General features: G+C 38.7%; 1 protein-coding gene across 6 annotated transcripts in view; it reads right to left on the reverse strand.

The window, feature by feature from the left end:
• Positions 1-405: 405 nt before the first annotated feature.
• Positions 406-17,142, reverse strand: part of PAX6 (paired box 6) — a 37,997-nt gene continuing 21,260 nt past the window's right edge. For 5 of the 6 annotated variants that reach the window (XM_070735453.1, XM_070735446.1, XM_070735430.1 and 2 more), the window contains 6 exons: positions 13,069-13,227; positions 11,466-11,548; positions 9,708-9,858; positions 9,349-9,464; positions 2,747-2,897; positions 406-624 (listed from right to left, as the gene is read on the reverse strand). In XM_070735453.1, the coding sequence (XP_070591554.1) occupies positions 539-624; positions 2,747-2,897; positions 9,349-9,464; positions 9,708-9,858; positions 11,466-11,548; positions 13,069-13,227 (746 nt within the window). In that variant the 3' untranslated portion in view covers positions 406-538. The remainder of the gene's footprint in view (positions 625-2,746; positions 2,898-9,348; positions 9,465-9,707; positions 9,859-11,465; positions 11,549-13,068; positions 13,228-17,142) is intronic. The other variant, XM_070735421.1, reaches the window with a different exon arrangement.

Here is a 17,142-nt window from a genome sequence, read left to right on the forward strand (position 1 = left end):
CCCTATGTTTGCAAATAAGCATCCATCTGTTTATAACCTTTGGAAATTTCAACAGATATTTTCCTTACAGAAATATACTCTGAATTGTTCCCAGTTGAATTATATGCAGCGAAATAATATAGACTTGGAACATAGTCTGAAATCTATGAACAAATTGGTAGAAGTATTCGATACAGTTTGATAAAACTCTTAATTCATGGCAAAGGTTGTTGATCATGGCTTCCTTTAAAAAAAATTCATGACCAACACAAAAGCAAACATCCATTCAGTCTACATTGTTCTTTCATTATAACATATAAATGCCCATTTACAAATAATACACCAAAATGAATAAAAGTTTGGATACCAAAATGAAGATTTGTTCCAACTGATATAATTCCTTCAGTATACGAAGGTCCATGTTAAAGTCTTTCCTCGTGTGCTACATCATAGGATGCAGTTGCAGTACAGAAGTATGTGGAAAGCCATTCTTCTTTTAGTAATACAGATCAACCTCCAACTGATGTCCATATAGCCATTTGCAAAATCAGGCCACGATTTATTGTAACCTTGGCCAGTACTGAGACATATCAGGTTCACTGCCAGGAACTTGAACAGGAACTGACACTCCAGGAGAAATTAGACCTTGAAGAAGGGGAAAAATGTTTTTTGGTGCATGTTTACAGATTAATTGCTAAATAACTGATTAGATAGATAGATAGATAGATAGATAGATAGATAGATAGATAGATAGATAGATAGATAGATAGACAGACAGATAGACAGACAGACAGATTATAGAGAATGGGTGGGAGGGAGAGGACTGGCTGGCTGGTGTCACCTGATGAACTAAAAGATAAATCCTGCAGCTTCCGTCTAGCCAGAAGTGGTTAGGCTACAGCTAAACCCTAGGAAGGGTTTGCCAACACAGCTGGCATTAGATCTGATGAAGGGGATCTTTCTTCTTCTTTATATATTCACACAATAGCATTTAGCAATAGCATTTAGACTTATATACTATTTCACAGTGCTTTCCAGCCCTCTATAAGCAGTTTACACAGAGAAAGCATATTGCCCACAACAATCTGGATCCTCATTTTATCGACCTTGGAAGGATGGAAGGCTGAGTCAACCCTGAGCCTACTGAGATTCGATCTGCCAAATTGCTGGCAGCCGGTGATCAGCAGAAGTAGCTTGCAGTACTGCACTCTAACCACTGCACCACAGAGGCTCTTATATGAAGATATGAAGATAGAGGGAGAGAAAGAGAAAGAGAGAGAAAGAGATGATGGATGATGGATATCAGATAGATGAGAGGGTGACAGGCAGGCAGATAGATGATAGATACAGACAGACAGATAGATAGATTTGTCCCTATGACAAGGGGCACTTTGGGAAATTAATGAATAAGAACTGCGACTTAAAGTGTTAAGGCACTGAGCATTCTCATATGCTCAGTGTGATCACTTCAAGAACTTCTATACATGCTCAGATATCTTTGTGAAATAACAAGTGATTTTATTTTGGCATTAAATTCTGGCAGCGGCTCTATCTGTGTAAGTATATAAGTGCCCAGATCATATATGTTTCTCTCACTTCCCAACCATCCTTTCCAATGGTTTATATAATAATGGTTATAATTATATCCATCTATCGGTTGAAAGATATCCAGTAGTACAACAGATATGCAGGAGGGTGCAAAGATTGGGAGAAGTAAGGTAACATAACATTGGATTCAGTGCAATTTAATTCTGTAATAGATAAATACATGCAAATTACATTTGTTTTCTTTATATTATTCCTTTAAAAAAGAGGCTAACAATTGAATAAACAAAAGAGAGAAAGGTCATACAACAAGGAATGTGAATCATCAAAATCCATATAACGATATGCTAATATATAGCATATGAATTGTGTTTATTGTTTATTTGGGATACAACACAAGCACAGCTCAGGAGCTTAGTGAATAATAATTAAGTTATAAGTATCCCATTGACTAATGGGACGTTGAAACTTCAACTATTTAGATAGACAAAATATATTTGATATTTGTCAGAACAATAAAAGGATTGGTCTACAAAATTCCATTACAATGGCCTTTTGGCTAAGATCAAACCTACAGCAGCATCTGTTTTTCAACTCAACTGAGCTTCCTCTTCCTGAATTCCTTGATATTTATCTCCTTCTCCACTATGGATTAAATCTTGCCACACGTTTATCTGATTAATTTATGATTACTGTACTATTATATTATATATATGATTATAAACATGGGTTGCACCTTTGTGCATCTTTTCATATTGAGATATCCTCCTTTCACCAAATTAGTAGAGAAACACAAAACCTATCAATTATTCTACATGGTTAAATAAGGGCCGAACTTCAGCATTTGCATTAATGTATAAATGATGTACATTCACAGTGAATTTCTAACAAAATAGGTCTTTCTTTGTTTTGCTTTTTTAAAATGTATAACAAGGCATTTATTTCTTTATTTTTAGCTTTAGAGAAGGATATTAACAATTTAGGGTGCTTCTAAGGGCAAATACAGTTTATTCCAAAAGGCTTTCATTTTCATTCAGCTATTGTATTCATAATCTCCAATGATATCAAATTGGACTCTTGATCCCTTACATGCTACTTACTCTCCTTTTGTTTAAGAATTGATAACAAGTCATCAAGTTTTGCCCAAAGGCATCAAAATTCCGATTCCTAGGTAAGCACTCCTCCTAAAATATTTCCGATGAAGATACTAATGGTTGCTCACCTGTTGAAGTGGTTCCAGAGGCGCCCATTGGCTGGCTGTTCATATGTGTCTGCATATGAGGAGGGGTGTATGTATCATAGCTCCTCCCATTTACGGATGGACTTGTGGGTAACATGCAAGAATAAGAGGAAGTCTGACTGGGTACTGGGGGCTGCAGAGGGGGAAAAGACCAATATCATGTTCATTACTTTTAACATCATGTTACGTTTCCACTCTCTCTTTCTTTTTTAAACAGATGGCACAAATGTAATTTCCACAAACTCGTGCAATGTTCATCTTTACAGATTGGTTCCACTATGTTGGATGAGCTTTATGTTGCAAGAGGGAAGACTGGTGCCCAGCTGTATTTTCTAGCATACAGAGGTTGGCTCTGTTTGCCGACACAACTGACTCAACTTCTCCTCAGCAGACACTGACATGCATCAATAAGGCAGCCAAGTAAAGGCCATTTTAAAGTCCTCCCACTCACCATAAAGCAGGCTTAGAGTTCGTTTCCCCCCCCCCATTAGAAAAAAAAAATAATGGGAGGGGGAAACATTGATGGCCTAATTAGGTTCAGTGCCACTATGGATGGAGTCGGAGGGAGGGCTTTCCCAAGCTGACCTCTTTTTTCCATTCACCGCCAAAGCAACCCCATTTGTGATGGTCTCAGAGGGTGAAAAGTAGAAAGGAAACAGTGACACAAAGCCTAGGAAAGCTGCATTTCTGCAAGGCCCTTCTGCAGCTTTGTGTCTGTTTCAGAGACAAAGGGTTACTTCTCAGTTAACCCTTTCAGACCCTGTTTTCATGGAATGATTGACTGGGAGAGGGGAGATTAGTTCATCCTAAATCTTTCTAGGTTAATTTTCCAGGTTAGTGGACAAGCTTATGGTGATGGCACAGCTCAGCCTCTGCCCAATTAAACACATCATGGAAACCGACCCGTGGCAGCTTTTCATTTGAGATTTTAGACACCGCTTTCCTACGTACAGATAAAGCCCCTTCCACATCTATTTTCATAAACAGAATGATACAAGCCAAAACTTTCAGAACATTCACAATCTAAGGAACTAACAGTGAAGCATGTCCAATCAGAACTGTCAGTGAATTAGAATTTAGGAGAAAATCTGGATCTGTCATGATTATCCTAAATGCCCATCTATCTATGTTAATACCAGACCATCTATATTTCTGGTCTGCAAGTCTTGTCTTCCTTCGGTTCAAAAGGAAGGAATGTATTTCATACCCCGTTTTAGATTACATTCTGGAGCATGTAGAAACCTGGGGAGCAGGTGACAAAAGAAGAGAAATGCCCAAAGAGCTAAGAGGAGTCCATTTGTGCAATGTTCATTTCACTCAAAAGTGCAAAAGACTTTTTGTTCAAATCTTGTAGGTCTCAGCCTTCCATTTGAAAGACACTGCCGTATGTGTGATGTCAGTCATCTGGATAAGCATCAAAGCTGTATCAGTAGCACTGGCATCACTTTTCTTCCATATATGCTACATTTCATTCCTATAACTTCTAGTCAGAATCAACTTGGTATTCATGAAAATTGAAAATCTGATATATTTAGCTGCCTCGATTTCAAGGTGTTGTGGTTAGCTCTGCCCCAGCTCCTTCCCCAAGGATTGTGGATGTGGGGGAGACATCCACATGCTGCAGGCCTGTTTTGCTCCCGGTGGAATCTGATGATGAAGACTCCTCTGACCAAGAAGACATGAGTGACAGGGAGGAGGAGAGTGGGGCAGACAGCTCAGAAGGAGATCAATTATCTAGCTCCTCCTTGGATTCAGAACAAGAGTTAATGATACAGCCATGCATGCGGAGAGCGATGCATAGGCAACAACAACTGAGAGATTATTATCAAAGAAAATGAGGCCACCTGTGGTTGGGTGGGGCTGTGGCAATTAGTGAGGCTGCTATAAATAGCAGCCTGTGGGTTTGGCCATTGTGGAGGATTATCTGATCGTTGTGTTTCGTGACTGCTTTACTGACTTTGACTTTTTGTGTGCTGATTTTTCCCCGATTTGAAACTAAACCAGAGCAAAGTGTGTTTCACTTTGTGAAAGAAGGACTGTGAATTGCCTCACAGCTGCAAGCTAAGTATCACAGAACTGATAAGGGACTTGCACAAATTACCAGTTTATTTGGAGACAAGTGCTCTTTGCTATACCAAAAGAGGGCTTGGTTTAAGTGAATTTTGATTATAAAGAACATTGTTTGAATTTTCAAACGTGTGTGTGTGTGTCTGAAATTTGTACCTGTGAATTTTTGGGAGGATTCTACCAGAGAGCCCGACAGAACACAAGGAAGATAGAACTTTGAGTGCAAAGTATTTCATTCTGCGGCATAATTCTATGCATATTGCCACTGAAGCAAATTTTAGTTTAAAGTGGATTTAAACTGCTGTATGTGTGAGGGGGTGCTTGGGTGCGTGTGTGCATTCAGTATATAAACAGTATGTATGTGTGTGTGTATATGTATAGATATGTGTGAGTGTTCACTTGGTTATTAGCTTGGTTATTACATAAGCATATACAGTGGTACCTCCACTTAAGAACTTAATTCGTTCCTTGACCAGGTTCTTAAGTAGAAACGTTTGTAAGAAGAAGCAATTTTTCCCATAGGAGTCAATGTAAAAGCAAATAATGCGTGCAAACCCATTAAGAAAGAAATAAAAGCTCAGAATTTGGGTGGGAGGAAGAGGAGGAAGAAGAGGAGAAGGACAATCGCTGCCCAGAGTGAAGGGAGTGTTTCTTTTTTCTGGGCGCTGGCAGAGATTTATTCCCTCTCCAAGCGCCCAGAGAAAGGAAAATCCTTTGTTCGCTCTGGACTGCCAAAGCCTCCTTAAGCGCCACTGAAAGGCTCCTCTGGCAGCCCAGAAAATCTCAAAATGGCCAGGATTAAAGGGGGAATGGCAGGAAACTGGCCAGGCCTTTGTGCCATTCTCAAATTTCCCGGGAAAATTTTCCGGGCTTGGATTCTTAAGTATAAAATGGTTCTTAAGAAGAGGCAAAAAAATCTTGAACACCCAGTTTTTATCTAGAAAGGTTCTTAAGTAGAGGTGTTCTTAAGTATACCACTGTATAGCATAATAAATTTTCCAAGTATAATCATATATCATTCCAATAATTTGTCCCACTAACTTTTCCCCATTGATAGAGCTACTATCTTCAACCATTGGACGTTGGAACTTGGGCGAAATATTTAAAACATCTCACAGTATTTAATCCCTAAATAGTTTTTTGTATTCCCAGACATAAGTTCTAACTTCTGAGGTTTACAACATGTAGGGATTTTTTTTTAATGCTAGACTTTTTAAAGGCATTCTATAAGACAATTGTTCATCCATTGAGTATCCATAACTTGCTATCTTCCTAAGAGGGCAACAGTGATTCAGGGTCTAGAAATGTGTCCTTTTCCTGTGTAGTAATCAGCATGCTTACAAGCACGAGGGTTAGCAGCAACATTCATTTCAACACAGCTATTTAGAACTGCAGGTGCTGTTCACATCCTCTGCTTCCCCTTGGGTATTTCTAGGGTGCCAATAGCCATGGTGTTTCATCAGCAAGGTGTAAGTCTGCTAGCACGTTAATAAGCTCTTTCTCCACAGCAGCTCTATACTAATGAGTTTTTCTAGTTAGATACATTTTTAAACAGATATGTTTTTCCTTTTACCCAGTTGAAACTTTTTGCCTTTTGGATTCAGAGTCTCTGGATGATTTAATCAAATCCTTTCTTTCGTTTCCCAGGCTACACTGTTTGGGGTAAGAGTTGGGAAGCTCTTACCAGGATTTGCCTATTTTCTTCGATAATATACTAGGGTGCACATTTTAGTGGCTGAATATAATGACAAACTAAAAATTAGAATAGAATTTCGGCTGGACCAGAAACCAATTTGGAGAAGGGGGATTCTTAAAAAGTAAAATCATGCTTCAACTTTCTGCTATGCTTGGGACATCCTTAGTGCACTGTTTTGAAAAAAAGTCCCCCAAATAAAACAAAACATTGAGTATGCTTTACATTATTCTTTCAATGGTCACTGAAATTTCTGCGCTACTTGGTTTCTTCTACAATTTTGTAATCAGTTTGATATTTTAAAGAAATGTGGTTGAATGGATAGGGTAAGTACCATTCAAGCATTTCCAGGAATCTAAATGCAGTCCCAAACCAAATGTCTAATATTAGCAAAACAACCTTGACCCTGAATTTACTGTCCTCACTAGAAAATAATGGAATTACATTGAACTATTATCAAAACTGATCAGGCAATTTGTAGCAAACCATTGCATTGCAGCAGACATTCCATTACACCGTACTATCTTGGTTCAAAGAAAGTATCAAATATTCAGACAACCCATCAGTCTCACTCAAACACCAATTCCAAATATTATCCATTCCAAATATTCCAATTCCAAATGTTATCAAGGCATTCTTACTGGCCATTGACTTACGTTCAGTGGAAATTTCTTTTCTTTGGATCAGTATCACCGATCCAAAGTTCAATAAAAATAAAATTCATGTATCGGTCTATACTAGACTGCATGGTTTGGTCATGAGTTTACTACTTTTCTAGTAAAAGATGCATAGTAGAGAGGCCTGAGAAAAATCTTATGGATTCTTGGAAGTCAATAAAGCTTTGTAGCTTCACGTTCCTGTTGCTTAAGCAAGATTGCCTGTTTGAGATCAGAGCCTAGAAAATTTATCCTGCAAGGGTTTCATAGCCTGTAGAATTGGGATTATAAGAATATGATTTCAAACTTCATTGATATCAATCTTGATTTTTTTTTGTCAGATTAAATTAATTTGGATTAATAACTGCCCATGTTGTCTAATGTGCAACACCATCATAATAGCACTAAAATTCTAAGCACATATTTAAAAGAAGGAACATTTTAATGCTTAGAAGAAATACATGTCATGGTTAAACTGTTGGATTAGGACCATGAAGACACAAGTTCAAGTTCATTCTCAATCATGGAAACTCAGTAGGTGACTATGGGTGTGCACAATCTCATATACTAAACCACTTCACAAGGTTGTCCTTGTGGGGAATAACTAGACAAAGGAGTGCTAAGTAAGCTGCTTCAAGACAAATTGTGAGATAAATCTAATTAACGAATAAATAATCAAGTGGCAACTCTGCTGGCCATCGATAGCCCTACAATAATATTATGATTCCCACAGAAACAGAAGACCCATTTACAAAGTGATTTAGAATGGTGAAGTCACTGCAATCCAGAGAAAAATCTGGGTTTGGAAATCCTATACTGCAGTACAACCTGACCATAGCTATGGTACATAAGAGTAGAAAAGGGAGGTGCAATTTTGTTCTTTGTCATTATTTACCAGTTCACACTTACACTTTGCTATTCTTATTTCATTTATTTCCACAAAATGTGAACTCCATGCTGAGCAATGGACCCAAACCACATTATATCAACACTAGTTGTGCCAATATTTTTGCTCAGATAATGTAGATAAATCAACCAGAAAAAGCATTCTACATCTATGCCTGAAACATTTAGATGGTTGCCTTCTAGATTGCAACTCTGAGGGCCCACAGAAGTTGCTGAATTTCACATTTCTGATGAAAATTTCTATCATCTTACACATCTACTCACTGACTTTAAAATAGTTTTAAAAGAAAGAAAGCCACCTTCCCCAAACAAGCAATTTATGGACTGCTGCCTTGGGCCATATGGGACTTACTAGATAGGTCAACTTTGAACATGTGATCAATAGAGTGTTTCTATCACCAACAGACCAGATAAAAATAGTAAGAAGGACAGTATGCTTGTATGTATGAGTGTTTTTTTAAATTGGGGTTTTTTAGATTGTTTTTAATATTAGATTTGTTTACATTGTCGTTTATATTGTTGTTAGCCACCCCGAATCTTCAAAGAGGGGCGGCATACAAATCTAATTAATAATAATAATAATAATAATAATAATAATAATAATAATAATAATTTGATCCATTTAAAATTAAGGAGCCAGGGGCCTTTTTGCTTTTATACTAAAAAAGAACATATAAATTATCTCTTTCTTAAATGAAAGTATTATTCCTAGTTTTCTTCATCTGGGAATTCACAATTTAAATTCTAAAGTCTTTTATTGTTACCGTACTTAAATTATAAAATCTACCAGAAGATCCCAATTTACTTTCTGCCTACACACTTAAGAACATTTTACCCAGATCAGTGATCCATTAATAATTGGTAGCTTTAGACATCTGTCACAACCAAGATAGTTTAAACACAACAAAAATGATATATTGGTAGATAAAGTAGAGATTCTGATGATGAATAGTAAACATCAAAGCATCAATCCCACTCCTTCTCTCTTTATTGTATGTGTGTATATGTTTTTCTATTTGTGAGAATAATAATCTAAGTAGTAGTCCAGGCTTTCCCATTTTGTTATATCAGGCTGATAATATTCATAAAATCCCACAAATACTAGATGGTTTGCACACTTGGTGATATCAGCATGATATGGAAAATCCTCTTAACCCTGGAGAAATCTCCCTTATAGTCTAGAATTGTTACTAACTTCAAAGGACAGAGGTTCTACCCAGTGATTACTCAACTCAGAGAGCATATTAGTGGATTATACTTACTTGCATAGGCAGGTTGTTAGCCATTGTGAAACTAGGCATGGGTGGCAAAGCACTGTATGTGTTTGTTAGCGCGGAGTCTGTTCTGCCCAGCATTGAACCTGATGTGAAAGAGGAAACTATAATAGAATAGATAGATAGAGAGGATGGATGTATTAGTTACACTTTGATCAGATGACTGCATTACTTTCCGCAGCCTTCCCCAACTTGGTGTCTCCCAGATGTGGCAGAATCGATCTCTCGTCATTCCCAGCCAGTGCATTTGGAAGACTCCATGTTGGGCAAGGTTGCAGGTCAGCGTTCCATGGTATTGCCCAGAAAGGGTGAGTAATTGCATGATATACTTCTTAAAAGCATATTACCCGGTGTTGTGGGTTGTGGGATCGGTTGGTAGACACTTGTGCTAAAACTACTGCTGATGGGAATGTGACTGGGGGTGTTGCTCGCTTGTCTTCTCTGGTTTCTTAGCTTCTCTTCTCGTCTCCACTTTGCCCTCCGGTTGGAAAACCATACCTGCCAATATAATATATTTCCCATGAATTCAGGGAGGAGAAAGACAAATGCATCATACATAGAAACATAGAAGACTGACGGCAGAAAAAGACCTCATGGTCCATCTAGTCTGCCCTTATACTATTTTTTGTATTTTATCTTAGGATGGATATATGTTTATCCCAGGCATGTTTAAATTCAGTTACTGTGGATTTACCAACCACATCTACTGGAAGTTTGTTCCAAGGATCTACTACTCTTTCAGTAAAATAATATTTTCTCATGTTGCTTTTGATCTTTCCCCCAACTAACTTCAGATTGTGTCCCCTTGTTCTTGTGTTCACTTTCCTATTAAAAACACTTCCCTCCTGAACCTTATTTAACCCTTTGACATATTTAAATGTTTCGATCATGTCCCCCCTTTTCCTTCTGTCCTCCAGACTATACAGATTGAGTTAATTAAGTCTTTCCTGATACGTTTTATGCTTAAGACCTTCCACTATTCTTGTAGCCCAACTTTGCACCTGTTCAATTTTGTCAATATCTTTTTGTAGGTGAGGTCTCCAGAACTGAACACAGTATTCCAAATGTGGTCTCACCAGTGTTCTATATAGCGGGATTACAATCTCCCTCTTTCTGCTTGTTATACCTCTAGCTATGCAGCCAAGCATCCTACTTGCTTTTCCTACCGCCCGACCACACTGCTCACCCATTTTGAGACTTTCAGAAATCACTACCCCTAAATCCTTCTCTTCTGAAGTTTTTGCTAACACAGAACTGCCAATACAATACTCAGATTGAGGATTCCTTTTCCCCAAGTGCATTATTTTACATTTGGAAACATTAAACTGCAGTTTCCATTGCTTTGACCATTTATCTAGTAAAGCTAAATCATTTACCATATTACAGACGCCTCCAGGAATATCAACCCTATTGTACACTTTAGAGTCATCAGCAAATAGGCAAACCTTCCCTACCAAACCTTCCTCTATGTCACTCACAAACATATTAAAAAGAATAGGACCCAGAACAGGCCCTTGTGGCACACCGCTTGTAACCTGTCTCTGCTCAGGAAAAAAAGAAAAGAAAAGATAAAAACTCAGTAATGGCTGTAGGACCAAGAGAAAAGATTTGTGAAAATAAAAGGGCCGTCTTCATGAAATACTCAGTTGCAAATATTTCATCTGTTACCATATTCATTGGGGCAAAAAAGTTTAGCAAAGGCCACGAAAGATTACCCATGTGTGGTGGACTTTCCAAATAGGAATCGTAGGGAAATATTTACTAGACAGAACATCTGTCTAGATGACTTATGTGGGCATCCATGCTACTTGCTTTAAGAAGGATGCAGAGCACTTCACTAGAATTTGCATTTCTTTTATTTTATGTATTGCTGCATGGATGTACACCAGATTTTCAGATTATTTCAATACTAAAGAAAATGCAGAGTACTAAACAAAAAAAATCCTTAATGTGATTAAAATCTGGTTTAAAACAGTTTATTAAATTATTGATAATGAGAGTCACCTACACCACCTTCTTGAACATGAATGCACTGAGAAGAAAAAGAGAAAGGACATAGTCAGGCAACAAGTGCTGAAGAAAAAGACTGTATAGTCCTTGAATACCTGTATTCTTGCTTCAGGCAGGTCTATTTTGGCAGCTAGTCTCTCTCTGGCAAACACATCAGGATAATGGGTTCTCTCAAATTCTAGTAGAAAAGTAACCCATAGAATTTGCATTAAGAGAGGGTTTTTCCTTTTAACAGTCTGAATATTCTGAGTGCACTTGGCATTCTAAATCTTTTATGAGGAATATCATCAGAGGAATGCTTTGAACCAGAACATATAATGAAGGTTTGATTTAACGTGTGAGATATTATTATTATTGAATGATTCCTTCCCAATCAAGTGGTTCATACTAAAATGATTTATATAATTACATGTTGTGTTCAGAAAGAAACCAATAATAAGTGCATTTTAAGCAGTTAATAGATAACCCCTAGAGCAGAGGTGTCAAGCTCTGTGGCCCGTGGGTTGGATGCATCATGCGCTGGCCACGCCCATATCTGGTTAGCGAAGCCATGATACATCACATGACAAGTCCGTGATAATGTGAGTTTGAAACCTCTGCCCTAGAATAACTTTCTCGCACTAACTTTCAAGACAATTTCAAATGTTAATTCAGACCTCAAATCAACTACAGTGGTACTTCTACTTAAGAACGTAATTTGTTCCATGACCAGATTCTTAAGCAGAAAAGTTCTTAAGAAGAAGCAATTTTTCCCATAGGAATCAATGGGTGCAAACCCATTAGGAAATAAGTAAAAGCTTGGAATCTGGGTGGGAGGAGGAGGAAGAAGAAGAAGAGGAGGAGGACAATCACTGCTGATGGAAGAAGGTGAGGTGAGGGGAATCAAAAAAATCCAAAACTTTAAGGCAAAAAAAAAAAAAGAGGGACTCTGAGGCGGCAAGGAGGAGCACGTACCTCCCATACACCTGGTGCAAGGCTGCCTCCCATACACTGCACCAGAGAGAGAAACACAGGTGGGTGAGATGGGAAAACCTCCCACTCCTTTGACCGAAAGGCGGCTACTGCTGCTACCTTCTGCCTCTTCCTTCCCATGATGAAGGGCTCCAGGCAACCTTGCGCTGGGTGTATGGGAGGCAGCACAAGGGAGTCACCACAGCGAAATGCTTTATTCTCTCTCCAAGCACCCAGAGAAAGGAAAATGCTTCGTTCGCTCTGGACTGCCAAAGCCTCAAAGCCTTTGTGCTGCTCTCAAATTTCCTGGGAATTTTTTCCGGGCTCAGGTTCTTAAGTAGAAAATGGTTCTTGAGAAGAGGCAAAAAAATCTTGAAAACCTGTTTCTTATCTAGAAAAGTTCTTAAGTAGAGGTACCAATGTACATTGGAAGCAAGATAATTAAAGGATGGTAGATTGGGTTTATGATAAAAAAAGTGGGGTACAAGATTGCCTCTGAAAGTCTTATGACAAAGTCAGTGTGTGCTTTGGGATAGTTTTGAAGTTCCAGGTTGAAATGCTTGCCCTGCTGCTTGTATAATCATTGCAGCCCTAAGCCATCATAAAAATCACATTCCTAGATTTTATCAATGGACATCTGGTTCCATATCTGTCCCAGATTGATCATACCATGCCAGGGGAGAAAAGGCAGGAAAGTACATTATGTGACCCTTGTTCATGACTTTTGGTCATGAAAAATAACCTCACCCTTCTCAAGTGCTTCGATTTGTTCTTGGGTAAAGGACGTCCGATTCCTCTGCAGCTTTCTTTTCAACTGGAGTCTCATCTGGGCCTCATCTGAATCTTCTCCATTTGAACTGATGGAATTGGTATTTTCGCCCCCTCCTTCTTGTTGTGGACAACCATCTGCAAAAGAAGAAAGAGGAAATGGTTCTAAGAAGGTTTGTGCTGAACTCATACACCATAGCAAACACAGCCAATGGACCAATGTCTCAAGACCTCTCTGTTTCATTATCCCAAAGTGAAAATATGGTAATCCAATTGTTCATTCTGGAGAGGTATAACCTATGCTGTATAATAATACTTATGTGGCTCAATGCATATTTAAACTTTTTTATCTTCTTCTCTTTAACACTATCTGATTCTTGGAAATCGGCTGGACAAAGACCTTACAATTTACTTAGCAAAGTTTTTCAGAAATAATTTTCCATTGGCTTCTTCCTAGGATTGAGATAAAACTGGCCCAAGGTTATCTTGCTATCTTCATGTCCAAGACAGCTCTAGAACTTACAGTCTCCTGGTTTCCAGCCTAGTGCTTTAGTTAATACACCAAACTGGCTCTCATAATTCACATTTAGGTTTAAATTTGTATATGAACTAAATCTAAAACATTTTGTATGTTACTTTTGAAGTCTATGACATTGAAAATATGCCTTGCAGATTTTTACATGGTCATTTTGATCCAGTTTGAATGCAAGAGATGAAAGTATTGTACCCAACATGCAAAAACTTTCATGAAACAGACCCTAAACTGAAATGCAGAAAAAGCTTGTAGATGTCAGCACCTTCTCTGCTCATTGTAGCATGTATGGTCAGAAGATGGTTAGGAATAGAGAGAAGAATACAGAGAATTCCGGGATGGGAAATTTTATAAGGGCAATTCAATGACTTCTAAGCAAAAATCAATCTGGTTTCCTTAAATGGAATAACAGCAGAAACAACGTAGGGCTTATTCCTTTCTATAATTCAGTGGTGTTCAAAGTAGTTGGCAATAAAACATTAATCGGTATATACAACAATGGGAAGCCAAACATGGCCAAGGTCCAGTTTCAAAATATCTAAACAACACTTTTAAAATATAGCTGAACAAACCTCCCCCGTCTCAGAACAAATCAAAGATATTGTTCATATGAGCCTAGTGCACATTTTCCAATATGCCTTCCTGAAATATTATTTATATTAAATCTAATTACCTATTGGTACATTTAGAATAGAGATGCTCACTTTTTCAGATAATCTATAATCAGTAATTCCTATCTAATCAATTAGATGCTGATAGGTTTGCAGAAAATGCTATTAAGAAGCCAAACCAAGCTTGTAATCTTTTTTTAAAAATATTTATCTAGTTTTGATTTTAATTCTGCACAGTCAATTTCATTTTAAAGGTTGTGAATTTAGAAGTGCCTGCATTGTTCTGCAGTTTTATTCAACTATTGTATGAGTGTGCATTGCCTTGACACCTATTACAGAGCACAGCTGTAATTATATCATCACCAAGAACAGGCTATAATTGCTGAAAATGGAATTTTATATTTAGATAAAAGGACTGTCCATTCTTTGTAATGTGTTGCACCAGAGAAAAGTAAGATTTCTTTTAAAATTTTAACATGTAATTTTAACAAGAAATAGTAGCGAGTTCGCTAAGTAGCTAAATATGCTATTCTGCAGCTGAGCGCCTGGCATATCATTTGTGGTACATTTTTAATTAGGGCATTTCCACCACTTTTAATGTAATTTCTATCATTAAACAAGAGAAAGTTTTATTGTTTTCACATAGCTGCTGGAGGTAAAGATACGCTCCTGGTTGAGCTGTCTTTCAAAGTGTCTGCAGACACTGAGCAAAATGGAGGGAGGGTGTGTGTGGAGAAAAAAGGTTCCTTCCTCTCTCTCTCTTTTTCCCCCTGCTCCACCATCCCCCTGCTCCCCACTTTTTTTCAAAAGAAATGGACATTCCTGCAGAAAGAGAGAAGTTGTCAGTAAATTAACTCTCTCTTTCCTTTCAGAGCATAATTTGGAGTGGTTTTGAAGTTGCTAAATGAAAAATAGAACAAGGGTTTCTTTTGATACATGTCCTGAAGAAGGAAAACAAGAGGGAGAAAGTTATGTGGAAAAAAGAAAGAAGCAGCCCTTCTCTCTCTCTCTCTCTCTCTCTCTCTCTCTCTCTCTCTCTCCTCTACCCTAGAAAACAGATTTTTGTGGGAAATCAACTTTAGAGCAATATATTGGTTATAATCAGCCAACAATGGAGTCTAACCTTCAAAGCCCTAAAGGGAATTGTGACAGGATCTGGTGGAGATCTTTTCAAACACTCTGAAATGTTTTAAAACCCCAACTTTCTCCCCCATTTAAACAGTTGGATTCATCACCAGTGGTCACCATATGGATGGTTGGAGATCTATTGAGATGACCACCACCACTTGAATAGCGAAGGGGGAGGCTGCTTTTCACCGGGACACAATGCCAGCAGAGTAAAGGAAACTATTAAACTCTTGGGGCAAGGAGGAGGGTTGGCAAACTTTCGTGGGCAGAATTTCGAGGACACAATCAGAGGCGGCCCAACAAAAGGATTCTCTTGAGGCGCGCAGTGGCCCACATTGTATCACAAGGATCCCAGTCAACAGACTTTTCAGTGAAGTATGTTAACCTTTAGGCACTACTATCATTAATCACTGTCCCCTAGGCTGGGCTACTCAATGCTCTTTAGGGTTTTTCTCCCCCCCTTCTATAGGAGCCGTAGAAGAAAGAAAGAACACCCCTAAACTGGTGAATAGACCAGCTCCACACATTCAGCCTGTTTACTCAACATGGAAGGGGAGGGGGAGAAGAGAAGGGGGAAAGAGAGAACTACTTAGCTTAGATTAAGTAAGCTTCAACTGGCAGAGAAGGGTCTAAGACAAGAGCCCTTGCTTCTAGGCATTAACCAAAGGTGATCGGTGCCTTTTAAAGCACTTTCAGAGTAAGGACTTCTAAGAGGATATTTTTTGTGGAAAGAAAAAAAAAGTGTTGCTCTACTACAGCCTCCTGGTTAAGAGTCTAAACCAGAGGTTCCCAAACTTGGCAACTTTAAGACTTGTGGACTTCAACTCCCAGAATTCTCCAGCCAGCATAGCTGGCTGTAGAATTCATGAAGTTAAGTCCACAAGTCTTAGAGTTGCTAAGTTTGAAGACTTCTGGTCTAAACCAAGTTGCTGCGATTTTAGACTGACCTTTAACCAAAGGATTGCCCCCATTAGCTCCACACACCAGAGAATCTTGGGGAAGGGCTGGATAAAGGGCCCCATGGTGTGTGGTGTGTCCAAGGTGCTTTGGGCTACAGCACCATCAAAGGATATGGCGCTGGTATCCTTTCTCCTGCATATGGGTGCTGGGAGAGAATTGGATGATAGCCTTAGATGATTCTGTCTTAGATCCACCAGAAGTTGCTTGTGGCAATGATTCTGTGGGAGAAGCTGACGCCATGTGCCCCGCGGTTGAAGAAGCTTCTAAGTCTCCGAACACCCTCCTCATTTGGAAGGCGAGGTCTGAGTCTTCAGCTGCTTTCCCAAACAAGGGAGAAATTGGGGCAGGGGGACATTATGTAGGCTTGTTCTGGATTAAGCTTCTGAAGAGACCTCAAAAGAGAGGTCCTTGATGCTCTCTGAGCTTCATTGTTTTCTTGCAGATGTTTCACTATCCAAACTAAGTAACACCACCCAGTGCTACATCAGTGATGATGTTACCTAGTTTGGATAGTGAAACCTGTGAAAGAAAACAACCAAGCTCAGAGACCACCAAGAACCCCTCATTTCAACCAGAGCTACAACTATTCTCCTTTAATTGAGACCTCAAAGAACTCAGGTCATCTACAGCAGTGTTTTTCAACCAGTGTGCCGTGGCACACTAGTGTGCCGTGAGACATGGTCAGGTGTGCCGCGAAGCTCAGCAAGAGAAAGAGAGAGAGAGAGAGAAAGAAAGCAAGAGAAAAAGAGAGAGAGAAATAAAGCAAGAGAGAGAGAAAGAGAGAGAAATAAAGCAAGAGAGAGAGAGAAAGAGAGAAAGAAA

This window comes from Erythrolamprus reginae, chromosome 1 (genome assembly GCF_031021105.1).
Source record: "Erythrolamprus reginae isolate rEryReg1 chromosome 1, rEryReg1.hap1, whole genome shotgun sequence".
Lineage (NCBI taxonomy): Eukaryota > Metazoa > Chordata > Lepidosauria > Squamata > Dipsadidae > Erythrolamprus > Erythrolamprus reginae.